At 42.6% G+C, this 25,295-nt stretch overlaps 1 protein-coding gene across 2 annotated transcripts in view; it reads right to left on the bottom strand.

The window, feature by feature from the left end:
* PTPN1 (protein tyrosine phosphatase non-receptor type 1) overlaps positions 1-25,295 on the bottom strand; it is a 1,504,923-nt gene that overhangs the window by 625,525 nt on the left and 854,103 nt on the right. For both annotated transcript variants that reach the window (XM_044089947.1, XM_044089948.1), the window contains exon 5: positions 25,102-25,239. In XM_044089947.1, coding sequence (XP_043945882.1) covers positions 25,102-25,239 — 138 coding nt within the window. The remainder of the gene's footprint in view (positions 1-25,101; positions 25,240-25,295) is intronic.

Raw genomic sequence — 25,295 nt, 5'->3', positions numbered from 1 at the left:
AGAGGAAACCATTGACTAACCTTTGGACATGCTAGAGTAATATAGGGAAACTGAATTTAAGACGGACCAATAGGGGACAGAGTAATCGTAGAGAGTATAAGAGTAAGTAGTGCTTATGGTTTAATAGTGCTAACTTGTAGGATTACTTAATTGGACCAGTGAAGGGCCTTAGAATAAAAATATGGTGTTTAAATTGAGAGATAGAGCAGTTCTAAGGGAAAAAGTGAAGAGCAGACTTTGTGGAGCCAGGAATAGTTTAAACCCAATTAGGCGGTGCTGCCCACTGTTGCGCTATGCACAAAAACGCGCAAAACCGTGCAAAAGAGGGTTTTACGAGAGGAAGATGAAGGAGTTTTGGAATTGACCCAAAATGGCCAATACAACTACAGTTTCAAGTCAGTAACTACTCCCACAGGGGCAGGCAGGCTGCTCAATGTTTTTCACTGCCACTGATCAACAGAGAGACTTCCCTTTAGCCCAAGCAAAAAATGGCCTCACAGAAACTTACAAACAGTTCAAGAACAGCAAGCCTGTAACTGAACTTTTTTAAATCTCAGAAACAGCTAACATTTCTTTTTGATTGATATGCAGGTAAATTTCTCCTGGGCTCCATTTGCCTTGAATGCATTTGCCTGCCATGTGAGCCCCTATGCATAGTCTGATGCGTCTGTTAGGGTTTGGGCGGCAGGGGGTAGAGTGAAAGGGAGTCCCTTGTTGTGGTAGCAGGCCTCTGCCCACCAAAGGAACTCTGTCCTTAGGCAAGGAATGATAGGAACCATTGTTTCTAGGTCCTGAGAATGTTGACACCATAGAGTTTTCAGATACCACTGAAGTTTTCTCATATGCAGTCTTGCATATGGAATTAACAGAATGCAAGAGGCCATGAACCACAGGGCTTGCAGGATCTTCCTTGCAGAGAGCTGGGTTTTTGTGGCCAGTAGGTTGCCAAATAAACTTGTTTGTCTGGAATGAGGGATGCCATCTGGGAAGTTGTGTTCAAGCTTGTTCCCAGGAATACAATCTGTTGGCAGAGTCGTAAGTGTGATTTCTTATTCTTGATAGTGTACCCCAGTGAGGTTAGAAGTCTCTTTACAAATGCCAGGTGTTGTAATAGCAAGCCCTGACGCTCTGCCTGAATCAGGCAATCATCCAAGTATGGGTAAATCTGAATATTTCTCTGCCTGCAAAATCCAATGGCTGGAGCTAGGCACTTTGTGAATACCCTGGGCACAGTAAATAAGCCAAGGGGAAGCAGAGAGAATTGATAGTGCATGGAGCCCGCCCTGAAAAGCAGGTATTGTCTGCAGGATTCCCTTATTGGGATATGCAGGTAAGCTTCCTTTAAGTCTAGGGTTGCCAGCCAGGCATCATTGGCTAGCATAGGAAGAAGCTGTTGAAGAGTTAGCATTTTGAATTTTGGAACCACAAGAAAGGTGTTGAGAACAGACGGGTCACGGATAGGACGCCAGCAGTTTTCTTTTCTGGGAACCAGGAACAGTCTTGAATAAAACTCGTCCCTTTTGTTCTGCTGGGCAGGTTGAATAGCCCTGATACTGAGGAGAGAGAGCACTTGTTTTTGGGCCGCTGCCCACTGATTTGGGGGAGGTCTGGCCAGCCACTTGGGGTTGGTAATGAGTGGAAGTGGAATCTGTGTCCTAGGGAAATTATGTTTAAACCCATTTGTTCTAGGTAATGAGTTCCCAGTTTTTTGCATGCAGGGCGAGCTTTCCTCCGAATAGAGCCAGTAGTTGAACAGGGCTTGGAAGAGTTAAGGATAAGTCATTGTGCCATTTTTCCAAAGGGGGGTGGCTTACTACTCCCTGCTTTGGAAGTGGGAGCCCTCCACTGCTTAGATCTGTGCATAGCCTGAGAATGACGTTTTGGTGGTCTGCTGCTCCTGGGTTTGGACTAAGAAGGCCTGGAAGGGACTGGAAAGGACCAGTTCTTTGAAGGCCAATGCCTACTGAATCTAGGATGTTGTACTTGTAAGAAATCTTTAACAGTTTGCATAGATTTAGCTTTTTCCTCCATCCTTTTGAGGAGGACTTCTGCTTTGTTGCCAAAAAGGTGGTCTTGGTTTAAGGGTGCATTCAGTAATTTAGTTTTAACATGATCTGGCAAGTTTTGTTCCTTAAGCCAAGCATGCCTTCTAAGTACAGAATCAGTGACAGCAGCACTGCAAGATGCTTCCAAAGCATCAAAACCACATTGCAAAGTATGTTTACCAACTTGTTCAGCAGAATGCATTAACTCTTGCAACTCTTTGTGTTCAGCACAGTCAGAAATCAACATAATTTTCTGTTTTAAAAGTCCCATAGTATGCTGCTGATACTTTAACATATGAAATTGGCAATTTAAAGCCCTAATGGCCAAAGTAGCAGAAGTGTAAACCTTCTTACCCCATCTGTCTAAAGCTCTAGAGTCCCTATCAGAAGGGGTAGGATTTTTGGCAGTAGTAGCCGTAATTCCTTTTGGTCCTTGGGAAATGGTCTCTGGATCTGCAGTGGGATTTTTGAAGAGGAATTTGTGAGAGTCAGGTACTCTGTGGTACCTGTTAGGTTTTCTGGGAGCTGGAGGCAAAGTGTCTGGGGTAAGGCTGGATTCCAAGAGATCATCATCTACAATCTCCAGAACAGGAGGGATAGCTCGAGGCCTGTGTTGAGGCAAAAAATTCCCTAAGTCTCTTTTTGGACTCAGAATAGTCCTGGCTTTCCCAGCGGAAATGCTCCCTAAGGGTATGCAAGGTTTCACCAAAAGAAAAATCTTCTGGAAGGGAATAGAGGAAATGTAATCCTCTGCATCAGAATCCTCATAAGTAGATATGGGTAAATCCTGGTAGTCAGAAGGAACAGAGATATCAGATTCCTGATCAGAACAGTCAGAAGGAAAATCAGTTCTAGGTCTCTTAGAGGGGGAAGGCTGGCTTCCCCTAATTAAAGTAATAAGGTCTTCAGCCATTCTAATAATTTGTTTTGAGGCATATGGGCCTGAGTATGTGGTTTGGTCATCAGTTTTCTATGCGTAGTGCGAGCTTTAGGCCCGAGGAATTCGGTATTTCGAGCTTGGAACGAAGTCGGTTTAATATGAAAGTCGGTAGGCCTGAATACATCTTCAGAAGCCGGTGCCTGCACAGTGGCTCCGGACCCATCCAAGGCAGAGACATCCGCAGGTTCCATAGTCAAAGAAGCATCTCGCGGCATACCGGACTCCAAATGGGTCTCAGTAGAGGCCTGCGAATCTGTAGTAGCGGGTATCAGGGGCTGCGAAATCCCCTTCATGAGTACCGGCGGGACTGGCTTAACGGAAGCGTTGTCAGCAGTTTTGGACCTATGCGGTCTGTCTCTGTCTTTATCCTTATGTTTTTTCGGAAGATTGGTAGTCGGATGGCTTAAAGCCATTTCGGAGTACAGTGATCGGGAACGAAAGTATTAAGCAAAAATATAGCCCAACAATGAATAGTTCGGGTGTTGAACAAGGCACAAAACCGACAGCGAGGGACGTAGTGGTCTAAGCCTAGACAAGTTACGCAGTAAGAATGAAAATCTCTATAGGTATTTGCTTTCCACAAAGCAAGACCACTGTTAATTTTTCTGACATCAGTTAGAACACGAAAAAAGGATCCCCAATGGGGTACTTATCTTGTGAAGACTTCAGGTCTGTAACTCGAAAATTTCAGGAGTCGGCCGAGCCACACTTGCGAAATGTTTCTGCTTCACGCACCGCACGGCAAGAAAGACTGATGTAATGGCGTTGGCTGCATGTTTTATACCCCTGACGACCTGATGTTATGGAAGAAGCAACAGCATTCAACGCAGAAATCCGAAGACTCTGGTATTCAGGCCGGTTGAGGGCTACCTGCAGGCAGATAACCAAAATGTGATGACTGCAACAGTGAAACACGAAGAAAGTACAGTTTTGTACCTACCATAAATGTAGATGTCCGAGAGGAATGCATCTGCAGTCTTTACAAATGGGTTGTCCTGTCGTCAGGCAGCCCTTCGGTCGGCTGGATTCCAAAGTCTGGGTCTGGCTTCGGCTGGTGTCGCACTTCACCCGACATCATCGCGGCAGTTATTCGGGTATAAAGGCATCAGCCGACGCCATTTTCCTCAGTGTTTCTTGCCCCAGATGCCAGGTGCCCTCTTGGATGGCTAAATTTGGATAAATGCCAAAGTTTCCAAATAGTAGAGAGCAAACACACAAAATAAGCATGTATGTACATATATACAAACAAATACACCATAATAGATCCCCCCCCAAGCTAGCTGAAGATTGGCAAATACCCTAGGAGTACCTCAGGGGGGAGGAGGGTGGGTAATCCTGACTGCAGATGCATTCCTCTCGGACATCTACATTTATGGTAGGTACAAAACTGTACTATGTCCTTCAAGGATGCATCTGCAGTCTTTACAAATGGGTAGAATACCATAGCTAAACTAGTGGAGGAGGTAATGAGAAGAGATTATGGTGTAGTTAGGATCCCTTGCAAAACAGCAGTGGCAAAACCAGCACGGGATCTAGAGTATAGAGGTAAGTTGTAATGCTTGGCAAATGTATGCACGGAGGTCCAAGTAGCAGCCTCTATAATGTCCTTGGTAGCCACTCCTCGTAAGAAAGCTGTGGTAGTGGCTGTAGCCCTTGTGGAGTGAGGCCTGATGTTCTCTGGAGTTTTCTTTCCATGGTAGGAGTAACAAAATCTAATGCAATTTCCTATCCATTTGGAGATTGTCTGTTTAGAAATTGGTTTTCCTTCCTTTCCTGTTGCATATGCTACCAGAAGCTGGTCAGTTTTTCTATTGTTTTTTGTCCTGTCCAGGTAGTAGCGTAATTGTCTGTGTACATCCAAGGTATGTAAGAGCCTTTCCAGCCTGTTCTGTGGGTTGGGGAAGAATGTAGGAAGGTGGATAGCCTGATTTAAAGAGACTCTGGATACCACCTTAGGCATAAATGTAGGATTTGTTCTCATGGATACTCTATCTTGATGGAAGATCAGGAAGGGTTGCACTGCCATTAATGCCTGTAGTTCAGAGACCCTTCTTGCTGAAGTTATTGCCAGCAGGAAAGCAGTCTTCCAGGATAAGTATTGCAATTCTGCTGTTGCTGCTGGTTCGAAAGGAGGAAGAGTCAGTTTTTCTAGCACAAAGTTCAAGTCCCATGCTGGCAATGGAGGTTTCCTGGGAGGTTTTACATTTTTAATTCCTCTCAGAAACTGTCTGAGCAGAGGGTGCGAGAAGACAGGAGGATCCAAGCTGTATTCTGCTGAAATAGCTGATGCATGTATCTTGATGGAAGAGTAGGACAGGCCTGTATGGTAGAGCTCCGCCAAATACTCCAGGATGTTGGCTATGTTTACCAGTGTCACATCTTGCCCCTTTGCAGTACTCCAGATGAGATATCTTTTCCATTTTGCTGCATAATTCTTTCTTGTTGAAGGTCTACGAGCCTCCAGGATTATGTCTTTAACCCTTTGGGATAAATTTGGGTTAATTGCTGTTATGTAATGTTCCAGGCAGTTAGCTGCAGAGTTTTTAGGTTTGGATGCAGGATGTTGTAGTTGTTCTGTGTTAGCAGTAATGGGATTAGGGGCAGTGTCCATATTTGTTCCCGGGACATGCTCCTCAGCAGTGGAAACCAATGTTGTCTTGGCCAGTGAGGGGCTATCAGAATGATCCTCGGACGTTCCTCTTTGATCTTCAGAAGCACCTTGTGCATCAAAGGAAGTGGTGGGAATGCGTATGCTGTCAGGCTTTTCCAACTGAAAGAGAGGGAGTCCACCTTCCAAGCAAGTGGGTGGTAAGTCCTTGTACAGAATTTCTTCAACTGGTGATTGAAAGGGGATGCAAACAGGTCTATTTGTGGTAATCCCCATTTTCTTGTGATGGTTTTGAAGATGTCCGGATGCAGCATCCATTCGTGGGCATCTGTTGCAGTTCTGCTTAATATGTCTGCTAGAATGTTTTCCTTCCCTAGTACATAAATTGCCTGTAATTGAATGTTGTAGCTCAGAGCCACATCCCATAGGTCCAGTGCCAGCCGGCATAGAGGGTATGAGTGTGTGCCTCCCTGTTTGTTGATGTACCACATAACTGTGGTGTTGTCTGTCCTTATCATCAACTGGCCTTCTTGGAGAAAAGGTCTGAATGCCTGGATTGCCAGTTTTACTGCCATCATTTCTTTTAGATTTATGTGCAGATGCAGCTGGTCTCGAGTCCATAGGCCTTGAATGCACTTGTCCAGCATGTGTGCCCCCCATCCGAGGTCTGAGGCATCTGTCGTGATGGTTTGTCTTGGTTGGCTTTTGCAGAAGGGCAATCCTGTGTTTGATTGGCAGGCCTGAGCCCACCATAGGAACTCCTGTTTCAGGCATGGGATCATTGGAATTTTGGTTTCTAGGCTGTGCTTGTGCTGGGACCACAAATTCTTTAGGTACCACTGTAGATTTCTCATATGCAGCCTGGCATGAGGGACCAGTATTATGCAGGATGCCATGAAGCCTAGAGCTTGCAGCACTTTTCTTGCAGTTAGATGGTTCTGCTTTGTTAATGCCAAGAAGTAGAGAGGAAGTTGCTCTTTCTTTTCTGCAGTTAGGAATGCCATTTGTTTTGATGTGTCCAGTTCTGCACCTAGAAAGGTTATTCTTTGGGATGGAATCAGCCTTGACTTTTTTGTATTGACTGTGTATCCCAGGGCTTGCAGCAGGTAGATGACCCTTTGTAAGTCTTCTGTTAGTTTGTTTTTGTTGTCCGCTTGTATCAGGCAGTCGTCCAGGTAGGGATAGATTTGAATCCCCTGAAGTCTGCAATGAGCGATTACTGATGCCAGGCATTTCGTGAACACTCTGGGCGCAGTAGATAAGCCAAAGGGCAATGCTGAGAATTGATAATGCTCTGATCCTGCAAGAAATCTGAGGTATCTTCTGCAAATTGGTCTTATGGGGACGTGCAGGTATGCCTCCTTGAGATCTAGAGTTACCAGCCAAGACTCCTTGCCCAGCATGGGAAGAAGCTGCTGTAGGGTCAGTATTTTGAATTTTGGAACAATGAGGAATGTGTTTAAAGCAGACAGGTCTAGAATAGGCCTCCATTTGTTTTCTTTTCTTGGTACCAGGAAGAGTCTGGAGTAAAATCCCTTTCCTTGCTCCATAGATGGTACCTTTTCCACAGCTCTCATTCTTAATAATTGAGATATTTGCTTTAGAGCTTCTGTCCTTTGAGTAGGTGGAAGGTTTGGCATTCCTCTCTTTTCTGGTAGAGTATGGAAATGGAACCTGTAACCTTGGTCTATAGTTTGCAAAATCCATTTTTCTCTTGTAATGCAGTACCAGTTTCTTGAGAATAAGGTTAGCTTTCCGCCTAAGGGTGCTTCTAGTTGTTCCCTGGTAGGCGGTGCTACCGCCAAGTCACTGTGATTGAGTTGTAGTAGTGGTGGTGGCTGTATCCGTGCCTCGTTGGTTGTTACCCTGCCACTGGCGACCCCTGTAGGCACTCCTGGATTGGTTTCTGCCTCTAGAGCGCCTATTCCTGCCTCTTTGTGCCTTAGAGGATTCCGGAAAGGACCAATTCTTGGAGGGCCAGTTCCTGCTAAACCTTGGAGGTTGAACTTGTAAGAAATCTTTCACTGTTTGCACAGATTTTGCTTTCTCTTCCATCTTTGTTAGTACCTGCTGTGCAGGGGAACCAAATAAATTGACCTTGTCCATAGGTGCATCCAAAAGCTTAGATTTGACATGGTCTGGTAATGCCTGTTCTTTCAACCATGCATGCCTCCTGATAACTGTGCCAGTCATGGCTGATCTAAAGGAAGCCTCCAGTGCATCATAGCCACATTTTAAAGAATGGTTACTAACCTGCTGTATGTTATGTACCATTTCTTGAACATACTTTTTATCTAAAGATTCTTCAGAGGACAGCTTTTTAGTCAACTGGTCAAGCATAAACTCTTGATATTGAATCATATGAAATTGGCAGTTCAAAGCTCTAGCTGACAAAGTAGCAGAGGTGTAAACTTTTGTACCCCATCTCTAAGGACCTGGATTCCCTTTCAGAGGGGAGGGGGTTTTTAGAAGTAGCAGCGGCTACAGCTTTAGGATCCTGGGAGATAGTCTCTGGATCTGCAAAAGGAGCCTTATATAAGTGGTGATGAGTGTCCGGGACCCTGTAGTACCTATCGGGCTTAGCAGGAACCGGAGGTAAAGAATCAGGAGCAGTGCAAGCATCATTAAATGCATCATCAACAACAGAAAGAACTGGAGGTATAGCTAAAGACCTATGCTGTGGCAAATGTAGAAAGGTCCTAAGCCTTTTTCTAGAGTCTGAGAAATCTTGGCCTTGCCACTGAAATTGTTCCCTCATAGCATGCAAGGTTTCCCCAAAGGAAAATTCCTCAGGAGGAGAGGCTGAAGGGATGGACTCCTCAGCATCAGAGTCTTCGTAAGGAGAATAAGAAGCCTCAGGAGGGTCTGTATGTTCTGAGTCATCAGAGGAATCATCTGTGGATACTGTCTCAGGGGGCTCTGCTCTAGGCCTCTTTTCTGGAGGAGGGAGAGAGGCCCTGTCAGGATGAGGCTGGGCTCCACGAATTAAAGAGATGAGATCCTCAGCCAAAGAAAGCATGTGGGAGCTGGTGCTGGGCCTGTGAGAAGGGGGCTTGGCAGGCACAGGTTTTGAAGCTTTGGCTGCTTTAGCCCTGGCAAAGGCCTTAATAGACATAGCTGGAGGAGGCCTAGCAGCTCCACGTGCAGGGGTTGAAACATCCAGGGGAATGGTGTCTGATAACTCCTGTGAAACCACAACAGAAGGTTGGATTTCAGATGCCGTTTCTACCAGGTTAGAAGAGGCCTCAGTAGAAGGCATGTTATCGGCTGAAGAAAGAACCGCTTGCTCGGTTTCGGCCGAAACCGAGACACTCGTGGTTTGCTTAACCGCGGTTTCGGCCGAAACCGCGGACTGCGAGTGTCGGTCCTTTTCTTTGCGTTTTTTGGTAATTTGCGTAGTCGGAGGATCCGACGGCATAATGTAGGCAAAATCGGAGCCGAAAATCTGTTCAGCAAAGTCCGACCGACGTCTAAGCGTCCGTCGGTTAAAAGAAGCACAGGCTAGACAAGCTGCTACGTCGTGGTCTGGGCCTAAACAATGTATGCAATAGGAGTGGAAATCTTTATGAGGTATTTGTTTCCCACAAGATAAACAGTTATTAACTTTCTCTGACATCGGCTGAGGCAAGAAAGAGTCCCCAGCGGGTACTTAGCTTTATAGAAGTCTTCGAAGTAGTATTCGGAAGTAGTAATCTCTGGATCTGACCGACCGGCACTTGCGAACAGCTTCTGCTTCGGGCGCCACGCGGCAAGAAAGACTGAGGAAAATTGCGTCAGCTGATGCCTTTATACCCGAATAACTGCCGCGATGACGTCGGGTGAAGTGCGACACCAGCCGAAGCCAGACCCAGACTTTGGAATCCGGCCGACCCAAGGGCTGCCTGACGACAGGACAACCCATTTGTAAAGACTGCAGATGCATCCTTGAAGGACATCATCTAAGCACTTTGTGAAGACTATGGGAAATGCAGACAATCCACAGGGTAAAGCAAAGAACTGAAACTGCAATAGAGAAACTGAAAACCTGAGAAATCTTTTGCAGGCAAGGTATATAGGGTTGTGCAGGTATGCATCCTTCAGATCTAGAATGGCTAGGAAAGCCTGAGTGTAGATTAAGGGAAGTAAGGTCTACAAAAGAGAGCATCCTGAAATACAGATCTTCTAAAAAATGTGTTGAGGTCTGACAAATCCAGAATGGGCCCCCATTTTGCTAGGGACCAGGAAGAGTCTTGAGTAGAAGCCACCTTCCTGGCCCTGAGAAGGAACTGGCTCTATTTCACCCTGGAGAGAAGGTCTTAAACCAAAAGGGAGGTGAGACTGATTTACAAGGGGGAAGGAATTCCCTTTGAGAGAAGAGCTCTTTCCAAGACATTCTGTAACCATTTTGTAAGATGGACAACACCTATTTGACTGCAGTAATACAGTCCCAGGCTGAGAAAGATAGACTGAGTCTTTGGGACAAAGGGTTAGTGGTCCACAGAGGGAAGGAGGCAGAAATAGTTAAGAGTAGTGGTTTTACCAGAAAAGAGGCTTTTCCAGGCTTAGATCCCCCCCATAGTTTCTCCTGACATTTTTTCTTTGTTTTTTTGTCCTTCTGAGGTGGCTTTTGTTCCCTACGGATAAAGGTAGTAGGTATTGAAAGGTGAACTCCACTGTTAACTAGGGACTGATGCAAGAAAAATCTGCTTGAGATCCTGCATGATTTTGCCTTTTTCCTACAGGGCTTTGAAGGGTTCAGCTGTAGCTGTGACAGTCAAGAAGTACCTATGAAGAGGGGAGTCCCCTAGCTTGGCCTTGATATCTTGAGGGAAGGACCAAAAAATGAGAGAGAAAAAGTACAGTTTTGTACCTACCATAAATGTAGATGTTCGAGGATTCCATTGCTGCAGTCCTGACTATTGGGGTATAGTCCGCGTCCAGTCGGCCCGAATACCAGAGTATAAGGCTGACGTCGGTCAGGGCGCATTAGACTGACGTCAGTACGTCAGGGTACTAATGCGCATGACCGACGTCATATCCTCAGTCTTTTCTTGCCCCAGATGTCAGAAGACCCTAAAAAAGACAAGTCCCAAAAAACCTGCACCAAAAACATATACAATATATACAGCAATATATACAAAAATATAAGCATGTAAACTCACCTACACAACCACCCCTAAATACAGAGGGGAAGGAGGGAGGGTAAATTGGACTGCAGCAATGGAATCCTCGAACATCTACATTTATGGTAGGTACAAAACTGTACTATGTTCTTCGTCTTCCATTGCTGCAGTCCTGACTATTGGGTAGAATCCCAAAGCAGAGGTAAGGGAGGCTGGCAAATTATAAAGAAGTAGGAGCTGACAACATGCCTTGCAAAACAGCTGTGGCAAAACCAGCCCTAGACTTAGAGTAGATAGGAAGGTGATAATGCTTAGAGAAAGTATGCACTGAACTCCAAGTAGCTGCTTCCAAAATATCCTTAGTTGCCACCCCCCTTAGAAATGCTGTTGAAGTGGCAGTAGCCCTAGTGGAATGAGGCCTAATCCCAGCTGGAATCTCCCTGCCATGATGGGAATAACAAAATGCAATGCAAAAGCCAATCCACCTAGAAATAGTTTGTTTAGACACAGGCTTGCCCTGTGAACTCAAAGCAAAAGAAACAAACAACTGCTGAGACTGCCTAAAATCCTTAGTCCTGCTTAAATAATAACGCAATTGCCTGTGTACATCTAAAGTGTGCAAAATCTTTTCCCCTTTATTTTGAGGGTCTGCAAAAATGTAGGCAAATGAATAGTTTGATTTAAAGCCACACTAGAGACCACCTTAGGCATAAAAGAAGGATTAGTACGTAATGATACCCTATCCTTATGGAAGATCAAAAAGGGCTCTACTGCCATAAGGGCCTGCAACTCAGACACCCTTCTTGCAGAAGTAATAGCCAACAGAAAAGCAGTCTTCCATGACAAATATTTCAATTCAGCAGTAGCTGCAGGCTCAAAAGGTTGTAGAGTAAGTTTTTCCAACACAAAATTGAGATCCCAAGCAGGAGTAGGAGCTCTACGTGGGGTCTTATATTCTTTGCCCCTCTAAGAAACTGCTTGAACAAAGGATGCGAAAACAAAGGTGGGTCACAATCATAGTGAGCTGAAATTGCTGCAGCATGAATCTTAATGGAAGAGAAGGACAAACCTTTGTCCAATAATTCAGTAAGATATTGAAGAGCCACACTCAAATTAGGCTCAGAAATCTCCAAATTCTTTGCTGTACTCCAAAATAAAAATCTCTTCCATTTTTCTGCATACACTCTCCTTGTACTAGGTCTTCTAGCTTCCATAATCACATTTAAAACTTGTTGAGGAAGTTGAGACCTGCTGTGTTTCAACACAGAATATGCCAGGCTGTTAGATGAAGAGAGTGAAGCTTGACATTGAGCAGATGACCGTCCTTCTGAGATAACAGATGAGGAATCAGAGGTAAAGGCCATGGAGGCTTCTTTACCAGACTCCGTAGTAGTGGGTACCAGTGTTGCCGAGGCCAATCTGGAGCTATCAAAATCATCCTTGGCCTGTCTTGTCTGACCTTTAACAGTACCTTTGGAAGAAGAGGCAGAGGTGGAAAGGCATAAACATGAAGGTTTTTCCAACTGAAAGACAGAGCATCCACTTTCCAAGCTGTGTGATGAAACCCCTTTGTGCAATACTGTGGCAGCTGGTGGTTTAGTGGAGAAGCGAACAGATCTATGTCTGGAGTTCCCCAGGACACTGTCAGTTTCTGAAATACATGAAGATCCAGTTTCCACTCGTGGGGATCCATGATTTGTCTGCTTAACACATCTGCTAAGGAGTTCTGTGCTCCTGGCAGAAACCTTGCCTGAAGAGTTAGTTGCAGGCTTAGTGCAGTCTCCCATAAAATCATTGCTTGCCTGCATAGAGGATAAGAATGTGTTCCCCCTTGCTTGTTGATGTACCACATGACAGTTGTGTTGTCTGTTAGAATCAACACCTGCCCTGGAAGAAGTAACTCCTTGAAAGCCATTAATGCAAACTGGACTGCTAACATCTCTTTCATGTTGATATGCAGATGCTGTAGTTTGGCAGGCCACTTGTCTTGTATCCACTTTCCATTTAGATGAGCTCCCCAAGCTATGTCCGAGGCATCTGTCGTTAAGATCTGACTTGCCTCTGGCCGGGTCACAGAGAGTCCCTTGTTTAGGTGACATTCCTGAGCCCACCACAAGAATTCTTTTTGAAGGCAAGGTATTATTTGAATGACAGTGTCCAAATCCTGGCAGTGCTGTGTCCATACATTTTTGAGATACCATTGTAGCTTCCTCATATGCAGTTTGGCATTGGGAAGCACCAGAATACAAGATGCCATGAACCCTAATGCTTGAAGGACTGTCCTTGCAGTCAGCACGGACTGATGAGATAGTTGATGGAAGTAAAATGACAGACTCTTTTGTTTGTCCGGGGTTAAAAAGGCCATCTGGGCTGCTGTATTCAGTCTCACACCCAGAAAGCACATGTCTTGAGAGGGTACTAGACTGGACTTTATTTCGTTCACAGAATACCCTAGGCATCTTAGCACTGCTATGACATATTTCAGATGCTGTAGAAGGTCTTCCTTTTCTTGAGCCAGAATCAGGCAGTCGTCCAAGTAAGGATAGATTTGAATTCCTTGAAGCCTGAAGTAAGCTATCACTGGAGCCAGAACCTTTGTGAATACTCTGGGCGCAGTAGATAAGCCAAAGGGCAATGCAGAGAACTGATAATGAGAATTTCCAGCTCGAAACCGCAGATACTTCCTGCAACTTAGCCTTATAGGCACATGAAGGTAAGCTTCTTTGAGATCTAAAGTTACCATCCAGTGATCTTTGCCCAGCAGAGGTAGAAGCTGTTGTAACGTCAACATCTTGAACTTGGGAATGTCCAGATAAGTGTTGAGGATAGATAAATCCAAAATTGGTCTCCACATGTTCCCCTTCTTTGGTACTAGGAACAGGCGGGAATAAAATCCTAGGCCCCTTTCTGATACAGGGACTGGCTGAATGGCCCCTATGTGAAGTAACTGAGAAACTTGCTTGTGAGCCTCTTTTCTTTGTGGAGGAGGAACATCTGGCATGCCTTTGAAAGGGGGCATTGTATGGAAATAAAATCTGTAACCGTGGTGAATGATATCCAACACCCATTTGTCTTGAGTAATTAAATCCCAATTTTCTTTGAAAAGAGACAGTCTTCCTCCCAAAGGAGCTGCCAACGTGAATCTGCTGGCAGCTGAAAAGACAGGTCATTGGGTCTGTTTACGAAAGGACTGACCCCTGCCCTCACCAGAAGTCTGAGCAGGCGAACTCCTGTTCTAGGCCTAAAAGAACCTTGAGCCCTGCCCCTACCACGCCTAGACCTCCCCTAGACTGGGAATCATAAGCAGGATATGTCCACCCCTTAGCAGGCCAATTTCTACTAAACTTTGGTGGCTGCACCTGCAAAAAATCTTTAACAGTTTGCATAGACTTAGCTTTGTCCTCCATTTTCTTTAAAACTGCTTCCACAGGCGGTCCAAACAAAACATCAGACTGTAAAGGAGCATCCAAAATCCTTGTCTTAACATGCTCAGCTAAATTCTGATCCTTCAACCAGGCATGCCTGCGAAGAACAGAACTGGTAGCAGCCACCCTCGAGGAGGCCTGTACAGCATCAAAACCACATTGCAAAGAATGTTTACCCACTTGTTCAGACACATGAACCAAATCCAGCAACTCTTTACACTCAATACCTTCCGCCAAAGCATCCACCTTAGATTTCAATTGTGAAAGGAGATAATTCTGATATTTTAGCATGTGAAACTGACAATTCAAAGCTCTCATGGCTAGAGTGGAAGAAGTATACACTTTCTTTCCCCACCTATCCAAAGCCCTTGCCTCCTTATCAGTGGGAACAGGATTTTTAACCACAGAAGCCTTTACCCCCTTAGGCCCTTGAGAAATAGTTTCTGGGTCCGCCCTAGGACTCTTAAACAAATACTTATGAGCTTCGGGCACCCTATAATACCTATCAGGCTTAACAGGAGCAGGAGGCAAAGAGTCAGGGTTCAGGGAAGCCTCTGCAACAACATCTTCCACCACATTCAACACAGGAGGAATAGCTAAAGGCCTATGCTGGGGTAAAAACAAGAACTCCCTAAGCCTTTTCCTGGAATCAGAGTAATCCTGGCCTTCCCATTTAAAGTGCTCCCTCATGGAATGCAGAGTCTCTGAAAATGAGAAATCCTCAGGCGGAGAAGCTGTAGGAGTGGAATCATCCACATCAGAATCAGAATAAGTAGGGTACTCCTGCATATCTTCCACAGAAGATTCTGAAGCCTCTGAACACTGCTCAAAACTATCAAACTCCGGTTCCACCCTAGGCCTCTTATCAGGCGGGGGCATAGAACCCCTAATCATAGTAATTAGATCTTCTGCCATTTTAAGCATATGTTTCTTAGGTACAGAACCCGAAATGCTAGGAGAAGCCCCCACTGAAGCTGAAGTAGGCCTACCTCTCAAAGAAGCTTTGGCAACAGAAGGAGAGGCCCTAACTACCTTGGGAAGAGAGGGAAGAACAGTTACCTGAGAAGCCCCCTCAGCCTGGCCTACCTCCTGAGAAGGCACATCCTGTAAAAGTATAGTTTCTGCCTGGGACTCTATGGAAACTCCTGGCAAAACCTCCGGCTCCACTGAGCCTTCTAAAGAACCGACGTCCGGGACTGCCGGTTCCTCAACCCTAGGCTTCACTGTTTTATCCTTGCGCTTCTTAGAGGAAGCGGGCGTCGGAGCATCCGACGGCATGTTATAATTGCAACGCTTCCCAAACACTAACCTGGCACAGTCTAACCTCCTCTTAATAGTGCGTTTGTTAAACCTAGCACAAGAGCGGCAACCAACAACGTCGTGCTCAGGCCCCAAACAAGGTATACACAAGGTATGATAATCCCTATGAGGTATCTGTTTCCCACAAGAAATACAGTTATTCACTTTTTCTGACATCCGGTAAAATACTGAGGCAAGAAAAAACCAAAATGTTCCCCAACGGGGTACTTAGCCAACTCTGTTTCGGTCTGAAACTCCGGTTTCGGAAATATTTCAGAACGCCAACCTGCACTCGCAAAACTGCTTCTGCATCGGACCATGCGGCAAAAAAGACTGGGGATATGACGTCGGTCATGCGCATTAGTACCCTGACGTACTGACGTCAGTCTAATGCGCCCTGACCGACGTCAGCCTTATACTCTGGTATTCGGGCCGACTGGACGCGGACTATACCCCAATAGTCAGGACTGCAGCAATGGAAGACGAAGAACATCATTGGTTTAAACAATGAACGAAGAAAAAACCCTAGGAGACTGAGAAAGCTTCCAAATTCACTCAAAAATGTTCAGAACTCCAAAACGTACAAACGTATTTTGTACAGTTAACCCCTTTCACCCACTGAACATACAGGGACTTCACCAGAACTGATAAAAAAATCTTAAAAATATTTAAAATGTAATAACAGGAAATCAAGTGACTAGGACAGGAAGTCAAAATAATCTCACCTAATTAATACTAATAATTTGTGTTATGACAGAGCTAAAAAACCTAAAAATAATACAAATACATTAAAAGAAATTGTATTTAAAATGAGAACTGTCACAATTTGGCAGCCTGTAATTTTATGCACACTACTTGCTGATAAAACATCATTTAATCTTGGATAAACACCTGCATTGAGCCTAAAATGACATAATAATTCACAGTATTCCAGTCTGTGTTCCCAAACCCTACCTCTCACATTTCATATTACCCATTCAAGTACAAAAAAATACAGCTTCTTATGCTCCTCACATTGTAAGGTGTGTTTTAAAAAGTACATTGTTATCAATATAGTTCTTTATGTCATAACAGTGCTTGTAAATGAGTTTTTTAGAACCCACTCCATTTTGCCAACATAAAATCCATGGTAAAAATCACTGGAAGCAATGCACACAACTCCAAATGTATTGCAATCATATCTGCCCTCCAATCTAAACTCATAGTGGGAACTCATCAGTTTCAAAAATTGCCCTTCATAAATATACTTGCATTGCTGCCAGCAGCCACACTAAGTCATCCCCAACTTGTTTTTTTCTTATGGTGGTTACTTTACTACCTCTTTTGAAGCATTCAATCCCTCAGGAAAAGACTGAAGGCAAAGCAAAGCTGTGGATGACCGAACCGCTGGCCCCAGCCCTGATGGGAGCCTCTGCAGCATCAGAGCTGCATTCGAACTGAGTGTCAAACTACTTGGATGGTACTGTTGACCATAGCAATAGCTTGAGATTTGTTTTTGGAATCCACAAAATCAGCAAGAATCTTATTCAGGTTTCCTAGACAGGTACTTAATTATTTGGGTTTGGCATTTTAGGGTCCTAAACGCCAGGGTGACAGAAGTATAAATGTTTTTGCCATACCTGTCCATGTACCTATCGTCTCTATCAGACAGCAGCACAATGGATGCAGAAAGAGTTTGGTGGATTTATCTATTGTGTGAGAGAACTGACTGGTCTGTTACAGTAAAGGAATTTCATCTCCTCAGGCACCTTGCAGATCTGGTTTCTTTGGTCGTGGCTGTGAGTCCAGGCTAGTACATGTGGAGGCAAAAGCATCCAAGCCTTCCAGGACAGGGGGTAAAACTGAAGGTTTTGAGGACACCACTAATTCCTTATTGCAAAGTACCTTTTCTATACATCTGTGAACTGTTAGTGTCCCACTCAAAGTGCTGAATCATCCTGGTGATAGTTTCACTAAAGGAAATCTCTTCAAGTGTGAATCTGGTGATAAGGTATCATCTGAGACCAACTGTCCTGGAGAATGTACCTGGGAGGAGCAGGTCAGTTAGTCTTCATCTGAATTGGATTCCTCCTCTTCCAAAGAAGATTCATGCTGTCTTTCCAATGGTGTGTGTGTGTGTGTGTGTGTGTGTGTGTGTGTGTGTGTGTGTGTGTGTGTGTGTGTGTGTGTGTGTACGCGTTGGTGGAGGGTAAGGTGAAGGAGAAGAGAGAAAGGAAGAGCTGGCTTTCTACATTACCAAAGAAAAATCCAGTCATTCCTTCTCGTGGGATGTCTGTGGAGGACAAACGTGTTTGGTCTTTTATTTATTACGGCAAACATCCCACCAAAGAAGAAGAAAGTGCAATGGTGCAGCACCTTGGCAGGCCTCGATTATGAAGCCAGGGACCTCTTATCTAACTAATTCTCAAAAGCAGACTAGCTGTTTCAGAAAGTCTTGTCTACTGGTGTTAATGTGCTTGTGCTCAACAGTTCTTAGCTGCACTAGAAGTTCTTAATACAATATCACTTGCATCTAAATGAAAACATCGGGATTTGGAGTAATCCCAAATACCGTCAATACTATAAACATCTGCCAAGATTTATACAACAAGTTAATACTTAGAGAAAGTAAAGGTTCACATTGGAGGCCTGTAAGATACTCATTAAGACACACTTTATTAATATGTAAAGCTCTGCATGAAATAATACAGTTGACTTCATTGTAAAACAGTCCTATATATAAATACAACCCATGAGTACCTAGTATGCATTTTAAATTGAACATTTTACTGGCCACATTTTCAGAGATGGTTAAGATTTACCTATACTTTGAGTTAACGCATTAATTTCATGACTATTTTCTGTCAAAGTTCCACCAAGTTGAGAAGAGTAAGAAGACACATTAGGGAATACTTTTAAGGGGACATAAGGCTAAGTGTATTACCATGAATAGGTGAATAATTAGTTTAACCTTGTAAGGAATGTGATACTCTAGATGTCTGAGGGTGGAAAGATAGAAAAAGTAAATTAGGCAGGAACTGAAACCACAGAAGTTCACTTTGTGAAAAGTCTATGTTACTTCAGCAATTTGTTAACACTTCTGGAAGCTGCTTTGCCAGAGTGTATCATGCAGCATTAGGAAAAACATTTTTTAAGAGTCACTGCAATCCATTCAATGACATTTGTACCGAGAATTTTCAAGTTAGTCTTCATCCATTTGAAAGTGAAGTTGGGATCTGACAAAAAACAGTGGACAACTTTAACACATAAGGTGCACCCTCACAATGTATTATGGCATAGATCCAAGGCAAAAAGTCTCATCAGGATCTCTGCCCCATGAGAACTTTCGAAGTTACTAAAAAACAATAAATTAGCAGGTTTTACAGTGGCGGCTCGTGCCATCGGACTGCAGGGCTGCAGCCACCCCACCCCCCCAGCTGTGAAGAAAGAAAAAGAAAGAACCTTTTAAAAAATAAAATTAGTAACTAATATTATACTATACTGGCTGGCTGCTTAGCTGCGAGTCTGACTGACTCGCTGTTAAAGTCCCAGGAACTTGAACTCCACGTGCTCTGCAAGTTCCAGGTTTAAAAAAAAGAAAAAAAGTAGTTTCTGTAAATCCGGACTGCTGTAAAGGCAGTGCAGATTAAGAAGAGGAGGCATCTGTATAGATGCCCAGAAGTCTATGCGGTTTGTAACTGCAGTAAAGTGGAAGGGGACTGGACTGCTATGTCTGCAGTCACGTACGTGACATGGATGGCTGAATAGCTACTGATTGGTTCTTGCTCTCTTCCCGTGCTTTGTGTGCTGGGAAAAAGAGAGTGAGAAACAGGTCAGCAGCAAACTGGAGTTTGTTCAATGGGCTGTAAGGGCAGCTAGTGCAGTACTAATCTATGAAACTATGAGAAGGATTTTTTTTTTTATTTTATTTTAACATTTGTTGACGGGGAAAGTCCGACTAGGTTTCACAGAGCCTGTTTTCAGCGGAGGCCCGGGGAGAAATGCTTCAGATGCATGTCTTTGGAATGTAGGAGGAAACCACGTGAACACAGGGAGAACATACAAACTCCACACATAAGGCACCCCAGCTGAGAATCGAACCAGAGAACCTCTTGCTGTGAGGCAACAACGTTAACCGCTGCACTACTGCGCCACCCAGGATGCCCTAAAAGAAGCTGAAACTCACAGAACTCAGACCTCAATCTGCCCTCAAACTAGCGGGTCGCCAGGTGAGGAAATTTTATTGTATTCCTTATCCTCAGATTCCACAGTATCATTGTTGTCCGAAGAGCCTCTTTAAAAGCATCAGGCACTGCAATATATTTAGTCATGGGTAAACGTATACACCCACTATGTGGTGGGTTCACCAAATATGCATTATTAAAAGTTTGCGATTATTTAAAACCATTCTAAAGAACAAAGCAAATGCGTTATTTAAACTTGGACCTCTGTTTACATTTTCGTTGTCTGTATGAGAACAAAGTTGGAGATCTGTACAGAATGTTCTAGAATATTGCTTTACACGTTCAATTAACCACATTTTGAAATACGTACTTTCGAATCAGATATGCTCAAATTATATTGCTTAACGCGTTCTTTGTCGACAACTTGTACTTTTTGATTTGCTGTGCAGTTTAGTTTGGGTCTATATAATATGAGTGAATCGCACAAATTGCGAACGCTCATAACATCGAATGTACCAGACCTCCAAGTGCCTTTTCTGAGACTGCGGTTCAGTGAAGAATGGGATATTTGACATTTCCTCACTGTAGTGCAATCTCAGATTTGGAATATATATTTAGTGGGGGGTATGGGGGGCACAGCCCCCCCAGAATGGGAAGTTTGAGGTCCGGTACGTTCGCTATTATGAGCGCTCGCAATTTGTGTGATTCATCCATATGATATAGACCCTTTAGTTTGTGGTAACAGAATGTGCTTTTGTATGTGATTCTGTGATATAACAGTTCACTTATGCTCTTGTTAAGGAAGAATGTTGATGCACTCCATCTCCTTTCTGTTATATATAATTACTGGTTATACTGTGGCGGGGGGGGGGGTTTGAAGGTGCTCCTGCACAACATTTTTTATGGGGTCCATAGTGAGCTTCAACCATGCATAAAAGCTTAGCCTACTTATTTTGTTAAATAGTTAAAAGACCACTACAGCTAAACAATGCGTGCGCGCGCGCACACACACACACACACACACACACACACACACACACACACACACACACACACACACGTATATTACAAATCATGAAAAAACAACATAAAATTTACAGATTTATTATTTTCGCAAGCTGCAAAAGGAAACGTCTACTTATGTCGGAGCGCATTATAAACTTTTAAACTGAAGAGATTTTTTTCACAGAAGTTACTGTATCTAGACAAGTGTGACAAAAAGGCATGTGACATGAATGCTTTTAACTTACTTAACATTTGTAAAACCTTTGTAGTAATATATGTAAAGTCGGACATTTATTTTATTTACACATCTGTTGATAAATTTTTGAAACTCCAGTGTCCTCTTTTGGTCATGTAAAATAGATAAGGTCTTGGAAGGAAAACAGATTATAAGTGAAGGCCGCAGCAAATCTTGGTTCCAGAAAACTTTTGAAGAGCTCCCACAACACACCACTGATATAACAGACATAAAATATATATTTTAAATTTTTTGTATTTCTTGGTGAATTTGTTTTGCACCTTTCCTTGAGCTCTTGCTGTTGTTCAGAAAGGAATGCTTTCATACAAATTAAAGTGACATCATCGCTATTGAAACTTTTTACTGAATTTTGGATTTTTTTTTTGTTTAGTTGCTTACCAGTATGTTTATAAACAACATTTCATCTGCTTTAATCTTCCCTTTAAAATGTCTAGGTATTATGTCATAGCATGTTTTCAGGGACTTTAAGCATGATTATTAAGAAATTAGATTTATGCAAACTTAAAAATGCTACTTCCACTTAAAGATGCAAAATTAGGTTTTCTTTTGTGCAGATGGGTGGAAACAAAATTCTCCCTTTGTGAACTGTTGTGTAAGGCAGTATTTAATTGCTGTGATGCACAGGCTGTGTGCTTGTGTGTGTTTTTTTAGTATGTCCTGGCATATTCCCCAGTACTACAGGACTGTTGATATGCAGGAATTTTGGAGATGAATATATACATTAGAAAGGTGCAGGAAGGAGGTGCATCTTCAAGCATTTAGGATGTTTTGTATGTGTGTGTGGGGTAGTGGGTCTGCATTCCACAGAAATCAATGTGTTTTGTTTTGTTCAAAAAGTAGTCTTATGAGTAACTTTTATTGGATATGTTTCTTTGAAATAAGATTGCTAATCTTACTCTTATGAAACATCCTACAACTCTGGAGGAGTTGTTACACCACCTTATGCTGAGTGAAAAAAAAAAGAAAGAAACAAGTGCTGTGTTACCTTCACTCTCTTTACAACAAGTCATAAGTGTGAGAAGTGTTTTGGGATGAAAAGCCCTTTACAGATACAGTTTATTTATTTTGCTTAAACAGAATCTGCAGTTTATCAAGAAGGTATGGACAAGGGTAGCTTGGTCCTTATCTGTTAAATATCAGTGGTTCTGTCCTGTCCTTACATGTGTTTTTTTACCTTTTGCATTTACCTTGTGAAGGACAAGCTCCCTGTTACCAAATATTAAAAAGGACAGGAGACATGCTATATTGCATATCTAATGGATATTACAAATACATAATATAGTACAAGAAAAGATTAGCACCTTTGCCAATTTGTCAGTATTCTTAGTTTAAATATATTAGGCAGGGAATTTAATATAAAATAAATAAATAACTGCATAATCCCAGAGATGATAACTCAGCAGTGCCCTCATTTCCTTTTGTAAAACAGTTTCTAGGGTATATAAAGATGCTAACAATGGAAAAAAGTGGAAGAGATACTATGTGAACATCATAAGCATTAGAAAATACACTGGTGCAAAATGGTCCATAGTAAACAATGACATGTAACATTAAATGTAAGGAGAAAATCCACACTGCAAATCCATGTTACTGAAATAAAGCTTTCATCCAGTTTCAAAATCAGATTCTCAAAACTGTAATACTTTTTTGTCTGTATTTTAAGATGAATGTAAAACAATTAGCGAGTTAATGAGTATTTCTGTAACATAGCCTCATCCCTTTCTAGTTGGCGACACCTCTTTCTAGCTGACCACACGCATTCAGCTGTATCCTGCAGCCCCCTTTGATTTGAAGTCACCAGCCGCCACTGGGTTTGGACCAAGTAAAACTTCAAAAACATAATAAAACAGTGGGAATGAGGAGAAAACAGTTAAGAAACTAACTGACCAAAAAAGCAGGCTAAATACTTTTTAAAAACTACTGCAAGAATTCTAATTCTTGAAAAATAGGATGAGAATCACTGACTGTAAAAGTAACAGAAATACCTCACAAAGAGATGACCGGCCTCAAACTTATGCCCTATGCAGACTGTCTCAAAAAACTCCAGCTTTACTCTGTCACATATTGCCTACTCAGAGGCAATCTCTGCCTAACATATGAATATGTCAAACCCAGAGCTGTTGGACATGCTCCACTTAAAGAAATCCCAATCCCTCTGAGCTACACGCTCTAGCGACCTAAACCTTGTTACCACAATAAACAGAACATGCCGGAGGGATAGATTCCTGTCCTAGAGACTTCCCATACTCTGGAACAAACTACCTATCTATATCAAACAAAGCTTCTCATTTGCACTCGTCAAGAAAAATCTTGATGATTGAATGGGAGATAGGAAATTCACCCCGGGGATCACTTCTGTGGCTCTGCTTGGCAGGGGCACAGGAAAATAATTTTCTTGGGTGGCAAAAGCAAGGGTACCGTTTGGCTAGGCTTAGATATGCCCTAGAGCCAATAGCCTAGTACCTACCTATGAACTATTCACTTACAATAATAACTCAAGTAACAGCCACCAACATCACTAGGGAAATGTTTAACTGAACCTACATTTGACTAACTTGTAACTACTCAGTTATCTTAACCAAGTTTTGATCAGCTGTGCCTGTTGCATATAAGTGGCTAACAAGATCTGAGGTAAACAGGGAGAAGTAGAGGACTGGGGGAAATATGGAAAATGCTTGAGCTGTGTGTAAGAGTGGTGCTTGCCATACAGGCACTCGGTGATAAACTATCAAATCCTTGCCACGAATGGACTAAACAATCTAAGATCAATGCCTTTAAGTAGCAAAATTAAAGGGTCTATATTACAAAATCAAAAAGACATGCAACTGAACAGCATTTACATCAAATATGCCATTTATCAAAGTCACTCTTACGGGGAGCTAATTACATATACCAACTCAGAGATCACACTACAGTGACGAAAAGGCACATTTTCTGATTTTCGCTGTACTGTGATCTCACTATAAACACCTCGATGAATGGCAGTTCGATTTACAGTTCTGTTCAATTAAATGATTTTTCGATACCGTGATACAGACCCAAATTAAATGACTGGCATCTGCAGCACTTTGCTCTTTCCTGACTCTATAAAGCCAATGGTGGCATGGATTTTTCATGGCAATTAAGAGCACTTAATGTGCTTCTGTTTAGGTATGAGAATGCATGACTTTCAAAAGCTGGGAAGGACCATGACATGAACTCTGAGTATCAAAAGAGATATAAAGTGCTTTAGGAAAAAGTATTCTTATAGAACCAATACATTTTAAGTACGGCAATGTGGATGTTCCTGAAATTCAAGTTTTTATTTTTGTTGGACAGCGACTGAGGGGAAGAAGAGCTCACCCTAGGTCCATCAAGGAAAATGCTTGATGTTGGATCTTGATGTTGCTCTGCATGAAGAAACCAGGAAAGTTATGCCAAACAATCCTGAGATCATCACTAGTACTGCTACTTGCCCAAAATTGTATAACAAAGCTTAATCTATGAACTGGTACCATTTTCTACTGAAATTGTTGCAAAGCTACATTTAGTTCAGAACAACTGCAATGATTAGGCAGCTGTCAAGCAAACTATGCAAAAAAAATTCACAGAAAGTACCCAATTGTTCTTGTCCTACAAAACTGTTAAGACTCACTTTAAACAACTTTTTCAAATCCAGAACTGTTACAACACAATTCGAACAATTGCATTAGCGGGTGCAAATAAACTCTATTGCAATATGACTCGACAGCAACCTAATCAAGAAGAGGAAAACTGGTTCTTTGGCAAGTACCAAGATAACATTTCTTGATGTAAATCAGGAAAAGAAACTGACATGTCTCATGGAAGATGGGGGTCATACAATAGTTGTAAGGGTTTAATGTTCCACTGTAGGTACTAATTTAGTTTCATCAATTAGGTCTTTTTATGTGCACTGCTCAAAGTTGGCCAATGGTAGACTTAGATCCTGAAGAGTTAAAAAATCACAATCCACAGAGGAATGTTTAATACCCTACAAATAGGGGAAGATGCTTTTCACCAAATGAGAACTACAGCTGCAATGTTGCTACACAAATAAAAGTACACTTAGTGGTATAACGTGTGTACCATTCAGCTGCTTCTCACAAAATTTATCACTGGCTCACACACAGGCATTTAAATAATGCTGATGTTTATCAAGCAAGCTATTTTAGCTATGTAAATAGCAAAAAAAAAAAAAAAACAAAAAACAAAGTAATAAACAAAGTAGTAATAAATATTATGCTGGCATTGTACTTACCAAAAGATTCTCTAATTCAAGTTGACGTACTGTGTAATATGACTTAATATCTTCTGACATCAATGTTAATTTAAAGTTTGTCTCTTCAAATGTTATTACATTTTCTTCTTTCTTTGGCCAGTATGGTGCACATTTTACCTATGGTTATAAATGATACAAAAAAATGCATTCTGGTAAGCATCACTTCAGCAGTC

Source organism: Protopterus annectens, chromosome 12.part0, assembly GCF_019279795.1.
Source record: "Protopterus annectens isolate FY-2018-M chromosome 12.part0, PAN1.0, whole genome shotgun sequence".
Lineage (NCBI taxonomy): Eukaryota > Metazoa > Chordata > Ceratodontiformes > Protopteridae > Protopterus > Protopterus annectens.
The sequence above is the reverse complement of the archived record's forward strand: the minus strand, read 5'-3'. Positions and strand labels throughout refer to the sequence as shown.